The sequence below is a fragment of the Symphalangus syndactylus genome, chromosome 17 (genome assembly GCF_028878055.3).
Source record: "Symphalangus syndactylus isolate Jambi chromosome 17, NHGRI_mSymSyn1-v2.1_pri, whole genome shotgun sequence".
In the NCBI taxonomy this organism is placed as follows: Eukaryota; Metazoa; Chordata; class Mammalia; order Primates; family Hylobatidae; genus Symphalangus; species Symphalangus syndactylus.
The window spans coordinates 23,118,352-23,134,033 of record NC_072439.2 but is presented as its reverse complement, the minus strand read 5'-3'; the positions used below and the strand labels follow the sequence as shown (position 1 = coordinate 23,134,033).

The 15,682-nt window shown below is 50.9% G+C and overlaps 1 protein-coding gene and 1 non-coding gene across 2 annotated transcripts; both read right to left on the bottom strand.

Annotated features, from left to right (window-relative positions):
* Positions 1–376: 376 nt before the first annotated feature.
* LOC129467202 (U6 spliceosomal RNA) lies at positions 377–484 on the bottom strand. The gene has a single exon (XR_008652328.1). It is a non-coding gene; the product is annotated as a U6 spliceosomal RNA (small nuclear RNA).
* Positions 485–2,335: 1,851 nt separating this feature from the next.
* On the bottom strand, positions 2,336–15,672 carry LGALS4 (galectin 4). The gene is made up of 10 exons (XM_055247812.2): positions 12,796–15,672; positions 12,377–12,465; positions 9,682–9,886; positions 8,453–8,587; positions 5,859–5,885; positions 5,731–5,769; positions 5,511–5,540; positions 4,336–4,424; positions 4,012–4,177; positions 2,336–3,930 (listed from the first exon to the last, which is right to left on the bottom strand). The coding sequence occupies exons 1-10, from the start codon at positions 12,838–12,840 to the stop codon at positions 3,784–3,786; spliced, it is 972 nt and encodes a 323-aa protein (XP_055103787.1). The 5' UTR covers positions 12,841–15,672; the 3' UTR covers positions 2,336–3,783.
* Between the last annotated feature and the right edge of the window lie 10 nt (positions 15,673–15,682).

Here is a 15,682-nt window from a genome sequence, read left to right as displayed (position 1 = left end):
CTTCATCACACATAGATCCATCTATCCACCCTTCTATCCATCCATCACCATCTTCTTTTTTTCTTTTCTTCTTCTTTTTTTTTTTTTTTTTTTGAGACGGAGTCTCACTCTGTTGCCAGGCTGGAGTGCAGTGGCGCAATCTCGGCTCACTGCAACCTCTGCCTCCCGGATTCAAGCGATTCTCCTGCTCCAGCCTCCCGAGTAGCTGGGATTACAGGCGCCCGCCACTATGCCCGGCTAATTTTTTGTATTTTTGGTAGAGACAGAGTTTCACCACGTTGGCCGGGCTGGTCTCAAAAACTCCTGACCTTGTGATTCGCCTGCCTCGGCCTCCCAAAGTGTTGGGATTACATGCGTGAGCCACCACACCTGGCCAAAACATATGGAACACTTCACGAATTTGCCTGTCATCCTTGCACAGGGGCCATGTTAATCTTCTCTGCATCATTCCAGTTTTTAGTATATGTGCTGCCGAAGTGAGCACTATTTCTTTATTTTATTTTAATATTTTGTATTTTTTTAGAAACAGACAGAGTTTTGCTTGTTGTCCAGGCTAGAGTGCAGTGGCCTGATTATGGTTCATGGCAGCGTTGAACTCCTAGGCACAAGCCAACCTCCTGCCTCAGCCTCCCTAGCAGCTGGAACTACAGATGTTTCCTACCACATTTGGCTTACTTTTTTATTTTTTGTAGAGACAGGGTCTCGCCATGTTGCCCAGGCTGGTCTTGAACTCCTGGGCTCAAGCAATCTTCCCACCTCGTCTCCCAAAGTGCTGGGATTACAGGCTCATGCCATCGCACCCAGCCATCGTTTTATTTACTTATCCATTTGAAGTAAATTGTAAACACCAGTATTTGTCACCCCTAAACATTTCAGAAGTACATCATTAGCTAGAGTACAATATTTGTTTATGATTCTTTCCTTGTGGTAAGCTTTGTGGAAAGATTCTTTGTTTATATCGGTGAAATGCACAAATCTAAAATGTACAGTTGGCTGGGCACAGTGGCTCACACCAGTAATCCCGACATTTTGGGCGGCTAGGGCAGGAGCATTGCTTGAGCCCAGGGATTCGAGATCAGCCTGGGCAACATAAGGAGACCCCCGTCTTTACAAATATATATATTTTTAATTAGCTGGGCATGGTGGTGCACACCTGTGGTCCCAGCTACCTGGGAGGCTGGGGTGGGAGGATCACTTGAGTCCCAGAGGTTGAGCCTGCAATGAGCTGTGATCACACCACTGCACTCCAGCCTGGGCAATAGAGTGAGATCCTGTCTCAATAAAAACAAAAATAAAAAGAGAATTTAATAAAATAAAATAAAATATACAGCCAATGAGTTCTAACAAATGCACAGAGCTGTGTGACCTAGGGTATGCAACATATCCATCACTCCAGAAAGTTGCTTTAGACATGCAAACATTTAAACTTAGTTTGAGTCATGCTAATAACCGGTTTTACAGCATTTTATTCAATTAATAATATAGAGGGTTTAATTCATCACTTCATGGTTTGTCCTGAAGCTTGCTAACCTATTATATCAGAAAGCCAACCCAGCTAATTTGAAAGTGGATGAGTCAGGCCGGGCGTGGTGGCTCACGCCTGTAATCCCAGCACTTTGGGAGGCCGAGGCAGGTGGATCACGAGGTCAGGAGATCGAGACCATCCTGGCTAACACGGTGAAACCCTGTCTCTACTAAAAATACAAAAAAATTAGCCAGGCGAGGTGGCGGGTGCCTGTAGTCCCAGTTACTCGGGAGGCTGAGACAGGAGAATGGCGTGAACCCGGGAGGCGGAGTTTGCAGTGAGCTGAGATGGTGCCACTACACTCCAGCCTGGGCAACAGAGCAGGACTCCGTCTCAAAAAAAAAAAAAAAAAAAAAAAAGTTGATGAGTCAGTGTCTGGTGAATAAGTCAACACAAGAGTGAATAAAGAATAGATGGATGAATGAAAATGTAAAGAAATCAGCCAGGGGCAGTGGCTCACGCCTGTAATCCCAGCACTTTGGAAGGCCAAGGTGGGAGGATCACGAGTCAAGAAATCGAGACTACCCTGGCCAACATGGTGAAACCCTGTTTCTACTAAAAATACAAAAATTAGCTGGGTTTGGTGGCACACGCCTGTAGCCCCAGCTACTCAGGAGGCTGAGGCAGGAGAATCACTTGAACCCACAAGGCGGAGGTTGCAGTGAGCCGAGATCGCATCACTGCACTCCAGCCTGGCGACAGAGCAAGACTCCATCTCAAAAAAAAAAGAAGGAAAGAAAGAAAAAAAAGAAAGAAATCAATGAATGGGCCAGGCACGGTGGCCCACACCTGTAATCCCAGCACTTTGGGAGGTGGAGGCAGGTGCACCACCTGAGGTCAGGAGTTCAAGACCAGCCTGGCCAACATGGCAAAACCCTGTCTCTACTAAAAATACAAAAATTAGCTGGGTGTGTGGCGGGTGCTTATAATTCCAGCTACTTGGGAGGCTGAGGCAGGAGAATTGCTTGAACTGGGGAGGTGGAGGTTGCAGTGACCTGAGACCGCACCATTGCACTCCAGCCTGGGTGACAAGAGCAAAACTCTGTCTCAAAAAAATAAATAAACAAAAATAAAAACAAGAAATCAATGAATGATGAAATCAGCAAAAGAGTGATTTGATGACAGCATGGTTGGGTGGACAGATGGAGAGATGAAAAGATAAATGAATGGATAACTTTCCAGCTTGAGTTGGAAAAGGGTTGGAAAAAAATAGATAATGAAGAGATGAATGGATAATTGGATAGAAAGAGACGGAAAAGTGATGAATTGCTGAATGGAGGGATGAATGGGCATATGGAGGACAAATGGATGAGTGTGATGGAAAGCAGAGAATTACATGGACAAATGGAGGGATGAAGAAATGAATGGATGGACGAAAGTTAGACTTTGTAAGGATGGCTGAATGAATAGACAGATAGACTGGTATATGGTTAGATGTTTGGATGGATGGAGAAGATGATGGATGGTCAGATGCATGGGTGATGGATAAAAGGTTGAATGAAAGAATGGATGGACAAACAGCTGGATAGAGCTAGACAGACTGGTGAGTAGATGAACAGTTGCATGTTTGGATGAATGGGTGAACATATGGTTGATTGGATGTTTGGAGAGATTGACGATGAGATGATGGGTGCAGAGGTAAACGGATGGGTAGATGGATAAAGGGTTGGATGAAAGGATGGTTGAACAATCAGCTCAATGGATGGATTGATGAGGTCTAGATGGTTGGATGTTTGGTTGATGGATGGTTGGATGGACTTTTGGTTGGATACATGGAGAGATTGATGGATATTGGGATACATGAGTGGAGAGATGGATGCATGGATAGATGGAACGACAGGTTGTATAGTGGTTAAGTGTGCGGATCTTTGGGAGCCAAGCTGGATTTGAATCCTCCTTCTGCCTTTTATGCACTGTGTAATTTGGGCAATTTGTTTTATTTTCCTTTGTTTCCTCATCTGTTACAGAAGGATGGTAATAATTGTTTCTACCTCTTGGGGTTGCTGTGAGAAGTGAATGAGCCCTAAATCAGTGCTTGGGGCATAATCAGGTTTATGATGATGGGAGGATGGATGGTCAGATGACTGGAAGAATGAGGGATAGATGAAGTGCAGGACTGAACCAAGGAAGGGAAGAGTAGCGGGGAAGCAGATGGAGACACACACTCATGAGATGCCCTCAGACATTTTATTAGGGGCTTAGAAAGGAGTCCTAGGGGATCATTCTGTTTTCCCATGAGTTATGGCCCCAGGAATAGATTAGATCTGGACATAGGACAAGGTGACATCACCCTGGATTTCCACTGTGTCCACCCTCTGGAAGGCCGAGAGGCGATGGGCGAAGTCAAAGAGGTGCTGGCCATTGGCGTAAACCTTGAAGCGATCCAAGCCACAGCGAATGGACAGCTGCAGGGAGAGGGGCGGGCGTGAGGCCAGGGCCAGGACTGAGGCCCTGGAAGGAAGTGGGAAAAGAGAGCTCAGACTCACATCAAAGAACTGTCCGGGACCAAATGGGTTGTGGGTGATCTTCCTCTCCTCGGATCCCCACGAGCCATTCAGAAGGCTGTTCCGGACCACGGTACCGTCGCCCATGCGGGGATTAATGTGCAGAGCTATGTCCCCTGAGGAGCTGACTTTGAAGTTGATGGCAAAGCTGGGGACAGAGAGGGAGGGGGGAGTCAGATGGAGTCCAGTGGGGAGGGGCCTGTGGGCTGGACCTCTGAGTCCCTAAAGGAGGAGGGGACAGAGGGTCTAGACTGTTGGGTCTGAGGGAGGAGGGGGCTGGGGGTTCCCACCTAGTCTACGTTATACCTCTTGCCTGTGGGGGGCACATAGCCCTTGATGATGATGGTTCTTCGAGCTGTGAGCCCTCCTTGCAGCCTCCCGAAATATGGCACAGGCTGTGGGAAGAGAACGGGGGGTCCCATTCTCTCTCAGCTTAGCAGAGCCAGATGTGGGAAGAAATTGTATTTTTCTTTTCTTTTCTTTCCTTTCTTTTTTTCTTATAAGAGATGGGGTCTTACTCTGTCACCCAGGCTGGAATGCAGTGGCATGATCAAGCCTCACTGCAGCCTCAAACTGCTGGGCTCAAGCAATCCTCCCATCTCAGCCTCCCGAAGTGCTGGGATTACAGGCATGAGCCACCACGCCCAGACTTGCAGGAACAAAGGAATAAATTTTGGTTTTTTTAGGCAGAGTCTCCCTCTGTTGCCCAGGCTGGAGTTGCCCAGGCACAATCTCAGCTCACTGCAACCTCTGCGTCCCAGGTTCAAGCAATTCTGCCTCAGCCTCCCTAGCAGCTAGGATTACAGGTGTGCACCACCACACCTGGCTAACTTTTGTCATTTTAGTAGAGACAGGGATTCATCATGTTGACCAGGCTGGTCTGGACCTCCTGACCTCAAGTGATCCACCTGCCTTGGACTCCCAAAGGGCTGGGATTATAGGCATGAGCCACCGAGTCCAGCTAAGAACAAATTTTCTTTTTCTTTTTCTGTTTTTTTTTGAGACGGAGTCTCGCTCTGTCGCCAGGCTGGAGTGCCGTGGCGCTATCCCGGCTCACTGCAACCTCCGACTCCCTGGTTCAAGTGATTCTTCTGCCTCAGCTTCCTGAGTAGCTGGGATTACAGGCGCGCACCACCATGCCCGGCTAATTTTTGTATTTTTAGTAGAGGCAGAGTTTCACTATGCTGGACAGGATGGTCTCGATCTCCTGACCTCGTGATCCGTCCGCCTTGGCATCCCAAAGTGCTGGGATTACAGGGGTGAGCCACCACCTCCGGCCCAAGAACAAATTTTCTGAGAGGCCCCACTCCTGGAAAACATCCCCAACCCCTTCCGCTCCCTAAACCTGACCACGAACTCTATCTACCCTCCCCCTACCTCCCACTCCAAACACCCTCAGCCCACTCTCTTTCTGGCTGTCTCAGGTTCCCTGGGGATCCGTGCCCCCTCCCCACCCATCCATCTGTTTCCCCAAGCCATACCGGGTTGAAGGTTGGGGGTCCTTCCATGGTCTGTGAAGTGAGGAAGAAGCGATATTATTCTCCAAGAGTCAACAGATATCTATGACACACCCATTAGACTCTGGCGTTTCTCTAGGTGCTGGGTTAGTACACCTGGGGCTGCAACCCCTCTTAGCTCCCCGTACCCCAATTCTCACCATTCCCACTCCCCACCCGGGGGCCTCCCAGCCCTCCCACTCACGGGCAGGCTGCTCAGCTGTTGATGGCAATGTCCGGGACCCTGAATGATAGACAGAAGGCAGGAAGGGTGAGAGGGGCTGAGGGACCCCCACTAGGGGCGAAGACCCTTATCCATCAGCAAGTACTTACAGGGTAAGGTGGCATCATCGGGGGTCCCTGTGGGCACAGAAAGAGAAAGCGGTTATGAGAGGGTCCCCAGATTTGGGACTGAAAGATGTTGAGGGTCCCTGCCCTGGGGTGGCCCACCACCACCACCACCACTGTGCCAGGGAACTCTGGCATCAAAGGGTGGCACCCCAATCACAGATTCACGGAGAGGGGCACCCCATGTTCGGGGATTGCTGATGCCCAGTGAGTCACCCCAAAGCTTTAGGACAATGCTTGGTCCATTTCATTCTCTGTGCCCTTCCCCGTGCTGTCTTCCTGCTGTCCCGGGGCCCTCACTGGCTGATCTTGATCTCAGTTTCTGCCTGTCTCTGTGTCTCTGTCTCTCTCTCTGTCTTGGCCACACCTCAGTGCAGGGGCTTCCTTCTGCCAAACACCTTTATTTATTTTATTTTATTTATTTGAGACGGAATTTCGCTCTTGTTGCCCAGGCTGCCGTGCAGTGGCACGATCTCTGCTCACCTCAACCTCCGCCTCCCAGGTTCAAGCAATTCTCCTGCCTCAGCCAGCCGAGTAGCTGGGATTACAAGCATGTGCCACCATGCCCAGCTAATTTTGTATTTTTAGTAGAGACGGGGTTTCTCCATGTTGGTCAGGCTGGTCTCAAACTCCCGACCTCAGGTGATCTGCTCGCCTCAGCCTCCCAAGTCTAACACCTTTAACTTTTACTCTCTCTCTTTCTCTCTGTTACCTCGTCTTTTCTCCTCCTTGTAATTAACTCCTTTCTGCCTTGACTTCTATTCTCAGCCAGCTATTCCGAAGGCCTTTTAAAAGTAGCTTTATATAGCTGGGCGTGGTGGCAGGTGCCTGTAATCACAGCTACTTGGGAGGCTGAGGAAGGAGAATTGCTTAAACCTGGGAGGCAGAAGGTGCAGTGAGCTGAGATCACGCGACTGCACTCCAACCTGGGCCACAGAGCGAGACTCCATCTAAAAAACAAACAAACAAAACAAAAAACATAGCTTTATAAGCCAGGCGCTGTGGCTCACGCCTGTAATCTCAGGACTTTGGGAGGCTGAAGTGGGTGGATCACCTGAGGTCAGGACTTCAAGACCAGCCTGGACAACATAGGAAAATTCCTCCCCTCTGTCTTTACAAAAAATTTAAAAATTAGCTGGGGATGGTGGTGCATGCCTGTAGTCCCAGCTACTCAGGAGGCTGAGGTGGGAGGATCGCTTGAACCCAGGAAGTCAAGAATGCAGTAAGCTGTGATTGCACCACCACACTCCAGCCTGGGTGACAGAGCCAGACCCTGCCTCAATAATAATAATAATAATAATAATATTAAATAACATTGAGAAACTCAATTTAATTGTATGTTATTTATTTTTAATGATGGTGTTAAGCAACCTCTTGGGAATTCGTTCACTATCGTGTGTTCTTTGCCTTTCCTTATCCTCACTTCCTGACTCACCTTACACACTTCCTCCTACTCCAGGAAGCACTGCCTTCCTGACCCATGACTAGTCAAGCCCTTCCTTTAGGCTCCCAAACCTCCTGCATACTCCATATCCCAGCCCCGACCCCTCTGCCTGTGCCCTCCCTATCACAGCCCTGACCATTTCTGGGCTGTCACTCTCTGATGCCATGTCTGTGAGCCCAGTGAGGTGAGGGCCCAGAGATATCTCAGTCATTCCTGTCTCCAGCCCTGCCTAGCCCAGGGCCTGACCCCTCTGCCTGCCTCCACCCACCCCCTATCCTGGCCCTGATCCCTCTGCCTGGGCCCAAACCCAACTGCAACCCTTCAGCCTGGGCCTCCCCATCCTGGCCCTGATCCCTTGCAGTGATAGGTCTGTCTTCCCAGTGGGCTCCCTTGATCATCACGAGGCTCTTGGCATCACTCAGCAGAGGGAGATACTTGGGAAATAAATGAATGTGGAATGCAGCTGGGCACCATGGCTCACACCTGTAATCCCAGCACTCTGGGAGACTGTAGCCAGTGGATCACTTGAGGCCAGGAGTTCAAGACCAGCCTGGCCAACATGGGGGAAACCCTGTCTCTACTAAAAATACAAAAATTAGCCAGATGTGATGGTGGGTGCCTGTAATCCCAGCTACTTGGGAGGCTGAGGCAGGAGAATCGCTTAAAACTGGGAGGCGGAGGTTGCAGTGAGCCAGAATCACGCCACTGTACTCCAGCCTGGGCGACAGAGCAAGACTCCATCTCAAAAAGAAAAAATAGACCAGCTGCGGTGGCTCACGCCTGTAATCCCAGCACTTTGGGAAGTGGAGGCGGGTGGATCATGAGGTCAGGAGATCGAGACCATCCTGGCTAACACAGTGAAACCCCGTCTCTACTAAAAATACAAAAAAATTAGCCGGGCGCGGTGGCGGGCACCTGTGGTCCCAGCTACTCGGGAGGCTGAGGCAGGAGAATGGTGTGAACCTGGGAGGTGGAGCTTGCAGTGAGCTGAGATTGCGCCACTGCACTCCAGCCTGGGCAACAGAGCGAGACTCCATCTCAGAAAAAAAAAAAAGGAAAAGAAAAATAAAAAAAAAAAAGAATGTGGAACTGAATTTAGAAAGGAAGGACGCAAGAAGGGCTGGGACCCTCACACCTGGCGCTGGGTGGGCTGGCCTCCGATGAAGTTGATTGATTGAAGTTGCAGATCCCCATCCACCTGCAGGTGGGTGACCATCTGTAGGGGAAGCCGGTGCCCGTACTCATAGAAGGGATTTCCATTTACCACCACCTGGAGGGCAGAGATGGGGGGTCAGGAGTCAGCACCTATGATCCTGGGAAGGTACAAACAGGAAGTAAGGGCAGGGCGCCGTGGCTCATGCCTCTAATCCCAGCACTTTGGGAGGCTGAGGTGGGTGGATCATTTGAGATCAGAAGTTCGAGACCAGCCTGGCCAACATAGTGAAACCCCACCTCTACTAAAAATACAAAAATTAGCCAGGCATGGTGGCGGGTGCCTGTAATCCCAGATACTCGGGAGGCTGAGGCAGGAGAATCGCCTGAACCCGGGAGGTGGAGGTTGCAGTGAGCGGAGATCACGCTGCTGCACTCCAGCCTGGGTGACAGAGCAAGACTCCGTCTCAAGAAAAAAAAAAAAAAAAAAAGCGAGGAACAGGGATCTTTTTCACTGGGAGTTATTAGTCTTGGGGATGAGCTGGGACAGCCTCAGCATCAGGAACCTTGGAGTCCACAGCTCAGAGGTCAAGCTAAGGTCAAAAGTCAGCTCACTGGCCGGGCACAGTGGCTCATGCCTGTAATCCCAGCACTTTAGGAGGCCAAGGTTGGGGGATCATTTGAGATCAAGAGTTCGAGACCAGCTTGAGCAACATAGCAAGACCCCGTCTTTACAAAAATATACAAAAATTAGCCGGGCGTGGTGGTGTGCACCTAGAGTCCCAGCTACTCCGGAGGCTGATGTGAGAGGATCACCTGAGCCCGGGGAGGCTGAGGCCGTAGTGAGCTGTTTGCATCACTGCACTCCAGCCTCATTTGAGATCAGAAGTTCGAGACCAGCCTGGCCAACATAGTGAAACCCCACCTCTACTAAAAATACAAAAATTAGCCAGGCATGGTAGCGGGTGCCTGTAATCCCAGCTACTCGGGAGGCTGAGGCAGGAGAATCTCTTGAACCCAGCAGGCAGAGGTTGCAGTAAGCTGAGATCGTGCCACTGTACTCCAGCCTGGGCAACAGAGTGAAACTCCATCTCAAAAAAAAAAAAAAAAAAAAAGAGAAAGAAAGAAAGGAAGGAAGGAGGGAAGGAAAGAAGGAGCCAAGATGGCGCCACTGCACTCCAGCTCAGGAAACAAGAGAGAAAGCAGGCAGACCTTGTAGTGCTCAGCCAGGACTATGAAGACCAGCTCGAAGGCGGCGCCCTTTTTGAAGGGCATGCTCCTCTTCCTCTCCTCGCTGCCCCACTTCCCACCCTGCAACGTGTTGAAGACCACCTTGTCCCAGCCGTCAAACCGCGGATTGAAGTGAAAGGCGATGTCTGAGCCCGGGTCCTGCCCCACTACAAAGTTCACGAAGAACCTGGCGGGACATGAAGAGCTCGTTCCCCTGGTGCCACCTCCCAGTGCCTGGGGGCCCCCTCCAGGAAGCCCTCTCCCCGCCACCCTGTCCCAGGGCTCCCTGGCCCGTACCTCAGCACCAGCTCTGAGGGGCAACCTTGGCACTGTGGGCCACAGCGTGGAGGGGACCTGAGTTCTGAGGGGGGCAGACTCCCACCACCACACCTTCGCCTCACAGCCTTTCCTTCCTTTTTTTTTTTTTTTTTTTTTTGAGATAGAGTCTTGCTCTGTCGCCCAGGCTGGACTGGAGTTGGAGTGTCGCGATCTCAGCTCACTGCAACCTCCGCCTCCTGGATTCCAGTGATTCTCCTCCCTCAGCCTCCCGAGTAGCTGGGATTACAGGCGTGCACCACCATGTCCGGCTAATTTTTGTATTTTTAGTAGAGACAGGGTTTCACCATGTTGGCCAGGCTGATCTAAAACTCCTGACCTCAGATGATACACCTTCCTCGGCTTCCCAAAGTGCTGGGATTACAGGTGTAAGCCACCGTGCCTGACCTTTTTCTTTTTTTGAGACAGGGTCTCGCGTTCTTGCCCTGTCCCCCAGGCTGGAGTGCAGTGGCCACAATGGTGGCTCACTGCAGCCTCAACCTCCTGGGTCAACTGATTCTCCTGCCTCAACCTCCCTAGTAGCTGGGACTACAGGCACATGCCACTATGCCTGGCTTTTTTTTTTTTTTTTGTAGAGACAGGGTCTCACTATGTTGCCCAGGCTGGTCTCAAACTCCCGGGCTCAAGCAATCCTACCACCTCGGCCTCCCAAAGTGCTGGGATTATAGGCGTGAGCCACCACGCCCGGCCAGGCCGCCCTATTTAAAGGGACAATTTAAAGGGAAACTCTGTCCGCACACACACTCCCCAGCTCCCTTCCCTCCTCATTTTCTTCATAGCGCTTAATACCATGTGACATCTTACATATTCTACATTTTTTTTTTTTTTTTTTTGAGACAGAGTCTCACTCTTGTTGCCCAGGCTGGAGTGCAATGGCACGATCTCGGCTCACTGAAACCTCCACCTCCCAGGTTCAAGTGATTCTCCTGCCTCAGCCTCCTGAGTAGCTGGGATTACAGGCATGCACCACAGTGCCCTGGTAATTTTGTATTTTTAGTAGAGACGGGGTTTCTCCATTTTGGTCAGGCTGGTCTCGAACTCCCGATCTCAGGTGATCCACCTGCCTAGGCCTCCCAAAGTGCTGGGATTACAGGCCTGAGCCACCGTGCCTGGCCTGGACTTATTTTTTATGTTTCCCCTACTAGGACGTCAGCTCCACGAGGGCAGGGGTCTCTGTCCTGTTCACTCCTCCATCCCTAGTGCCAGGACACAGAGTGGGCACTCAATGAAGAAGTAAACAATAAATAAATAAACAACAGGCTGGGCAGAGTGGCTCACAACAATGCCTGATCCTCCCAGCACTTTAGGAGGCCAAGGCTAGAGGATCGCTTGAGCCCAGGAGTTCAAGACCAGCCTGGGCAACATAACAAGACTTTGTCGCTACAAAACAAATAATAATAATAAATAAAAAATAAAAATTAAATTAGTTGGGCATGGTGGCACATGCCTGTAGTCCCATCTGCTTGGAAAGATGAGGTAGGAGGATCACTTGAGCCCAGGAGTTGGAGGCCGAAGTGAGCTATAATATTGTGCCACTGCACTCCAGCTTGGGCAATAGAGCAAGACCCTATCTCTAAGGAAAAAAAAGTCCTATGAGGCCAATTATTATCAACGTGTTAAGGCCCTTTTTAAAAGCTAAGACTGGGCCAGGCGCAGTGGCTGTAATCCCAGCACTTTGGGAGGCCGAGATGGGCGGATCACTTGAGGTCAGGAGTTTGAGACCAGCCTGACCAACATGGTGAAACCCCATCTCTACTACAAATACAAAAATTAGCCAGTGTGCTGGCACATGCCTGTAATCCCAGCTACTCAAGAGGCTGAGACAGGAGAATCGCTTGAACCTGGGAGACAGAGGTTGCAGTGAGCCAAGATCATGCCACTGCACTCCAGCCTGGGCGACAAGAGCAAAACTCTATCTCAAAAACAAAAAGAAAAGAAAAGAAAAGAAAAGAAAAGAAAAGAAAAAAGAAAGCGAAGCACAGAGAGGTATAGTCACTTTCACCCTTTCACCAACACAGAGCTGGGGAGTGGCAGAGCTGGGATTTTAACTCGGGGACCCAGCTCTGAGCCTGTGATCTGAATTCCTGCCATCGCACTCATCAGCTTCAGTCTAATGTCCAACTCAGGGGCTGCCTCTCAAGGTGAGCCCTCCCTGAACCTTCTGGTCCCCACGTCCCCACTCCTGATCTGCCCCAGGCTCGCCTCTGGCTATTGGGTGGGGCAAAAAAAGAGTTCCCTCTCCACCAGGGTGGGGTAAGGGCAGAAAGCCCCCAACAGCCAGGCCCAGAGCACCCTGTTGGAAGTCCCCTGCCAGCCCGGCCTGGCTTGGGGAGGGTCTTACCGATTCATGTGCTCGCTGGCCACTCCTTGGATGTAAACAGACATTCCCACGTTGAGCCCACCCGGGATGGGCTTGTAGTAAGGCAGCGTCTGGAGAAGAGACCTGGTGAGGGGACTCACAAGCCATCTGCATCTGCCTGTTGCAGCCTTTACCCCTCCCAGAAAAGCCCCCCAGTCCCTTAAGCAGGGGAGAGGAAACCATGGGGGAGGACCAGGTTGAAGATGACGAGGGCCAACAGTTAGACGTGGACACGGAGGTGTCCTGAGGTCAGGGTAGGAGTAAATCGAGGGTCGGGGTCAGCTTTGGGTAAATCAGACCACAGAGTCAGATGGGGCCCCCCGGGATCAGAGTGGGGAAAATTGGTGTGAGGGCTTATGGACGGAGCTGCGGGCAGGGCAGGGCCTGAGCCGGCGTCTCACCGGGTTGTAGGTGGGCTGGTAGCCCGGTGCGGGGACATAGGCCATCGCTCGGGGCTGTGCTAGTGGCTGGTCCTGTGAGAAGAGCTGCAGGAGTGGGAGATGGTGGCAGATGGCAGGCGGTGGTGGCTCTTATACCCAGGGTAAGGGCGTGGCTGGCAGGGGAGGGTCCACAGGGCTCCTCTTCTGGGACTCTCAGGCTGTCGGCTTCTCCTAGAGCGCACCCTAGTCTCACTTCCCTTGCCAGCTTCCCTGGTGACCAGCCAGGACCCAAATCACCTGGGTCCCCTCCCCTAGGCCCTCCTGCAAAGAGGAAGGGCTCATGAACTTTGGCCCTGCCAGGGCCTTATCAGAGCCCATAAAACCCTGCCCAGACTTCTGTTGGCAGAGGGAGGGTGAGACCAGGCAGGGCAGGGCAGGGCTGCAGGAGTGATCCAGGACAGGTGGGCAGCGGAGGAGAACGCGGAGGAACTGTGAATTCCTGCCTCTCCCAGCAACTGTGAAGGGACCTACGTTGATTGCGTGCCCACTACACGTCTTTACCATGTACGTTGTATTGTAGAGAGAGCAGTTTAGATTACTAGTGCGTGGAGCCAGAGGTTCTGGGTTCAAATCCTGCCTTTGCCACTTCTCAGCTGTCTGATCATGGGTCAGTGAATTACCCTCAATTTGCCCATGTGCTCATCTGTAAAATGGGAATAGTAGTAGTATTGGCTGGATGCAGTGGCTCATGCCTGTAATCCCAGCACTTTGGTTGGCTGAGGTGGGTGGATCACCTGAGGGCAGGAGTTCGAGACCAGCCTAGCAAAATCTCAGTCTCTACTAAAAATACAAAAATTAGCCAGGCATGGTGGTGGGTGCCTATAATCCCAGCTACTTGGAGGCTGAGGCAGGAGAATCACTTGAACCTGAGCGGTGGAGAGTGCAGTGAGCCGAGGTCACGCCACTGTACTACAGCCTGGATGACAGAGGGAGACTTTGTTTAAAAAACAAAAAAATTCATAAGAGAGGAAACAAGTATTGAATAGCTATCAAAATATTTTTAAAATGATTTTGTGATCCAGTAATGCCTGTATGTTATTAATCTGCCAAATAAGAAGATCTAGCTGTGGGTCCAACAGCTACTCAGAAAAAACAAAAAACAAAAAACAGTAGTATCAACCTTGGGCTGGCTGTGGTGGCTCGTGCCTACAATCCCAGCAATTTGGGAAACTGAAGCAGGAGGACTGCTTGAGCCCAGGAGTTCAAGACCAGCCTGGGCAACATAGTGAAACCCCATCTCTACAAAAATAAAATAAAAATTAGCTGGGCATGGTAGCACACATCTGTATTCCTAGCTACTCGGAGGCTGAGGCAGGAGGATCGCTTGAACCCAGGAGTTCAAGGTTACAGCAAGCTATGATCATGCCACTGCACTCCAGCCTGGGTGACAGACTAAGACCCTGTCTCTAAAAATAACAATAGTCATAATAATAATCATAGTAGTATCAACTTCATAGAGTCCTTGATCATTAAGATAATAAATGCTCAGAACAGGACTTGGCATACAGAAGTCATCAACTTAATGCTTGGTCTCTTGCAGTTATTCCAGAGATAAATCCAAAAGATTGGAATGATATACGGATAAAAAAACCCAAAGTTTTTGTTGGTTTTGTTTGTTCATTTTTTTTTTTTTTTTTTTTTTTTTGAGACGGAGTCTTGCTCTGTGCCCCAGGCTGGAGTGCAGTGGCGCGATCTCGGCTCACTGCAAGCTCCGCCTCCCGGGTTCACGCCATTCTCCTGCCTCAGCCTCCCGAGTAGCTGGGACTACAGGTGCCCGCCAACACACCCGGCTAATTTTTTGTATTTTTAGTAGAGACGGGGTTTCACCGTGTTAGCCAGGATGGTCTCGATCTCCTGACCTCGTGATCCGCCCGCCTCGGCCTCCCAAAGTGCTGGGATTACAGGCTTGAGCCACCGCGCCCGGCCTGTTTGTTCATTTTTGAGACACAGTCTTGATCTATCACCCAGGCTGCAGTGCAGTGGCACCATCTCAACTCACTGCAACCTCCACCTCCCAGGTTCAAGGGATTCTCCTGCCTCAGACTTCTGAATAGCTGGGATTACAAGCGTGCCTGGCTAATTTTTGTATTTTTAGTAGAGACCAGGTTTTGCCATGTTGGCCAGGCTGGTCTCAAACTCCTGACCTCAAGTGATCCGCCTGCCTCAACCTCCTGAAGTGCTGGAATTACAGTCATGAGCCACTGCACCTGGCCAGAAACTCCGAAGTTTTTTGGTTTTGTTTTTTCTTTTTTTGAGACAGAGTCTCGCTCTGTCACCCAGGCTGGAATGCAGCAGCCTGATCTCAGCTCACTGCAACCTCGCCTCCTGGGTTCAAGGATTCTCCTGCCTCAGCCTCCCGAGTAGCTGGGACTAGAGGCACCTGCCACCACACCCAGCTAATTTTTGTATTTTTAGTAGAGACGGGGTTTCACCATGTTGACTAGGCTGGTCACGAACTCCTGAGCTCAGGCGATCCACCTGCCTCAGCCTCCTAAAGTGCTGGGATTGCAGGTGTGAGCAACCGTGCCTAGCACTCCAAAGTTTTAAAGAAATGAGGCTCAAGATTTGGTAACAAGGGAATCCCAGCCAGATGCCAACACCAGATCCCATGTGCTGTGCAGTGAGAGATGCCAGGCAGGGCACGAACACCACCCTCAGCCCCAGGGCAGGCAGGGAGACCGGGAAGCCTTACAACCCAGAGGGAGCCCAGCGACTTTTGGTCACTCCCTCCGCCCCTGGCTTCCTTGTGGCCCTCGCCTGCCCGCTGCCAGTCGGAATGGCCATCACCTCTATGCCACCCATTCCCATGCATCCAACCTGTAGCCCCAGCCTTCAGGACTGCGGTCTC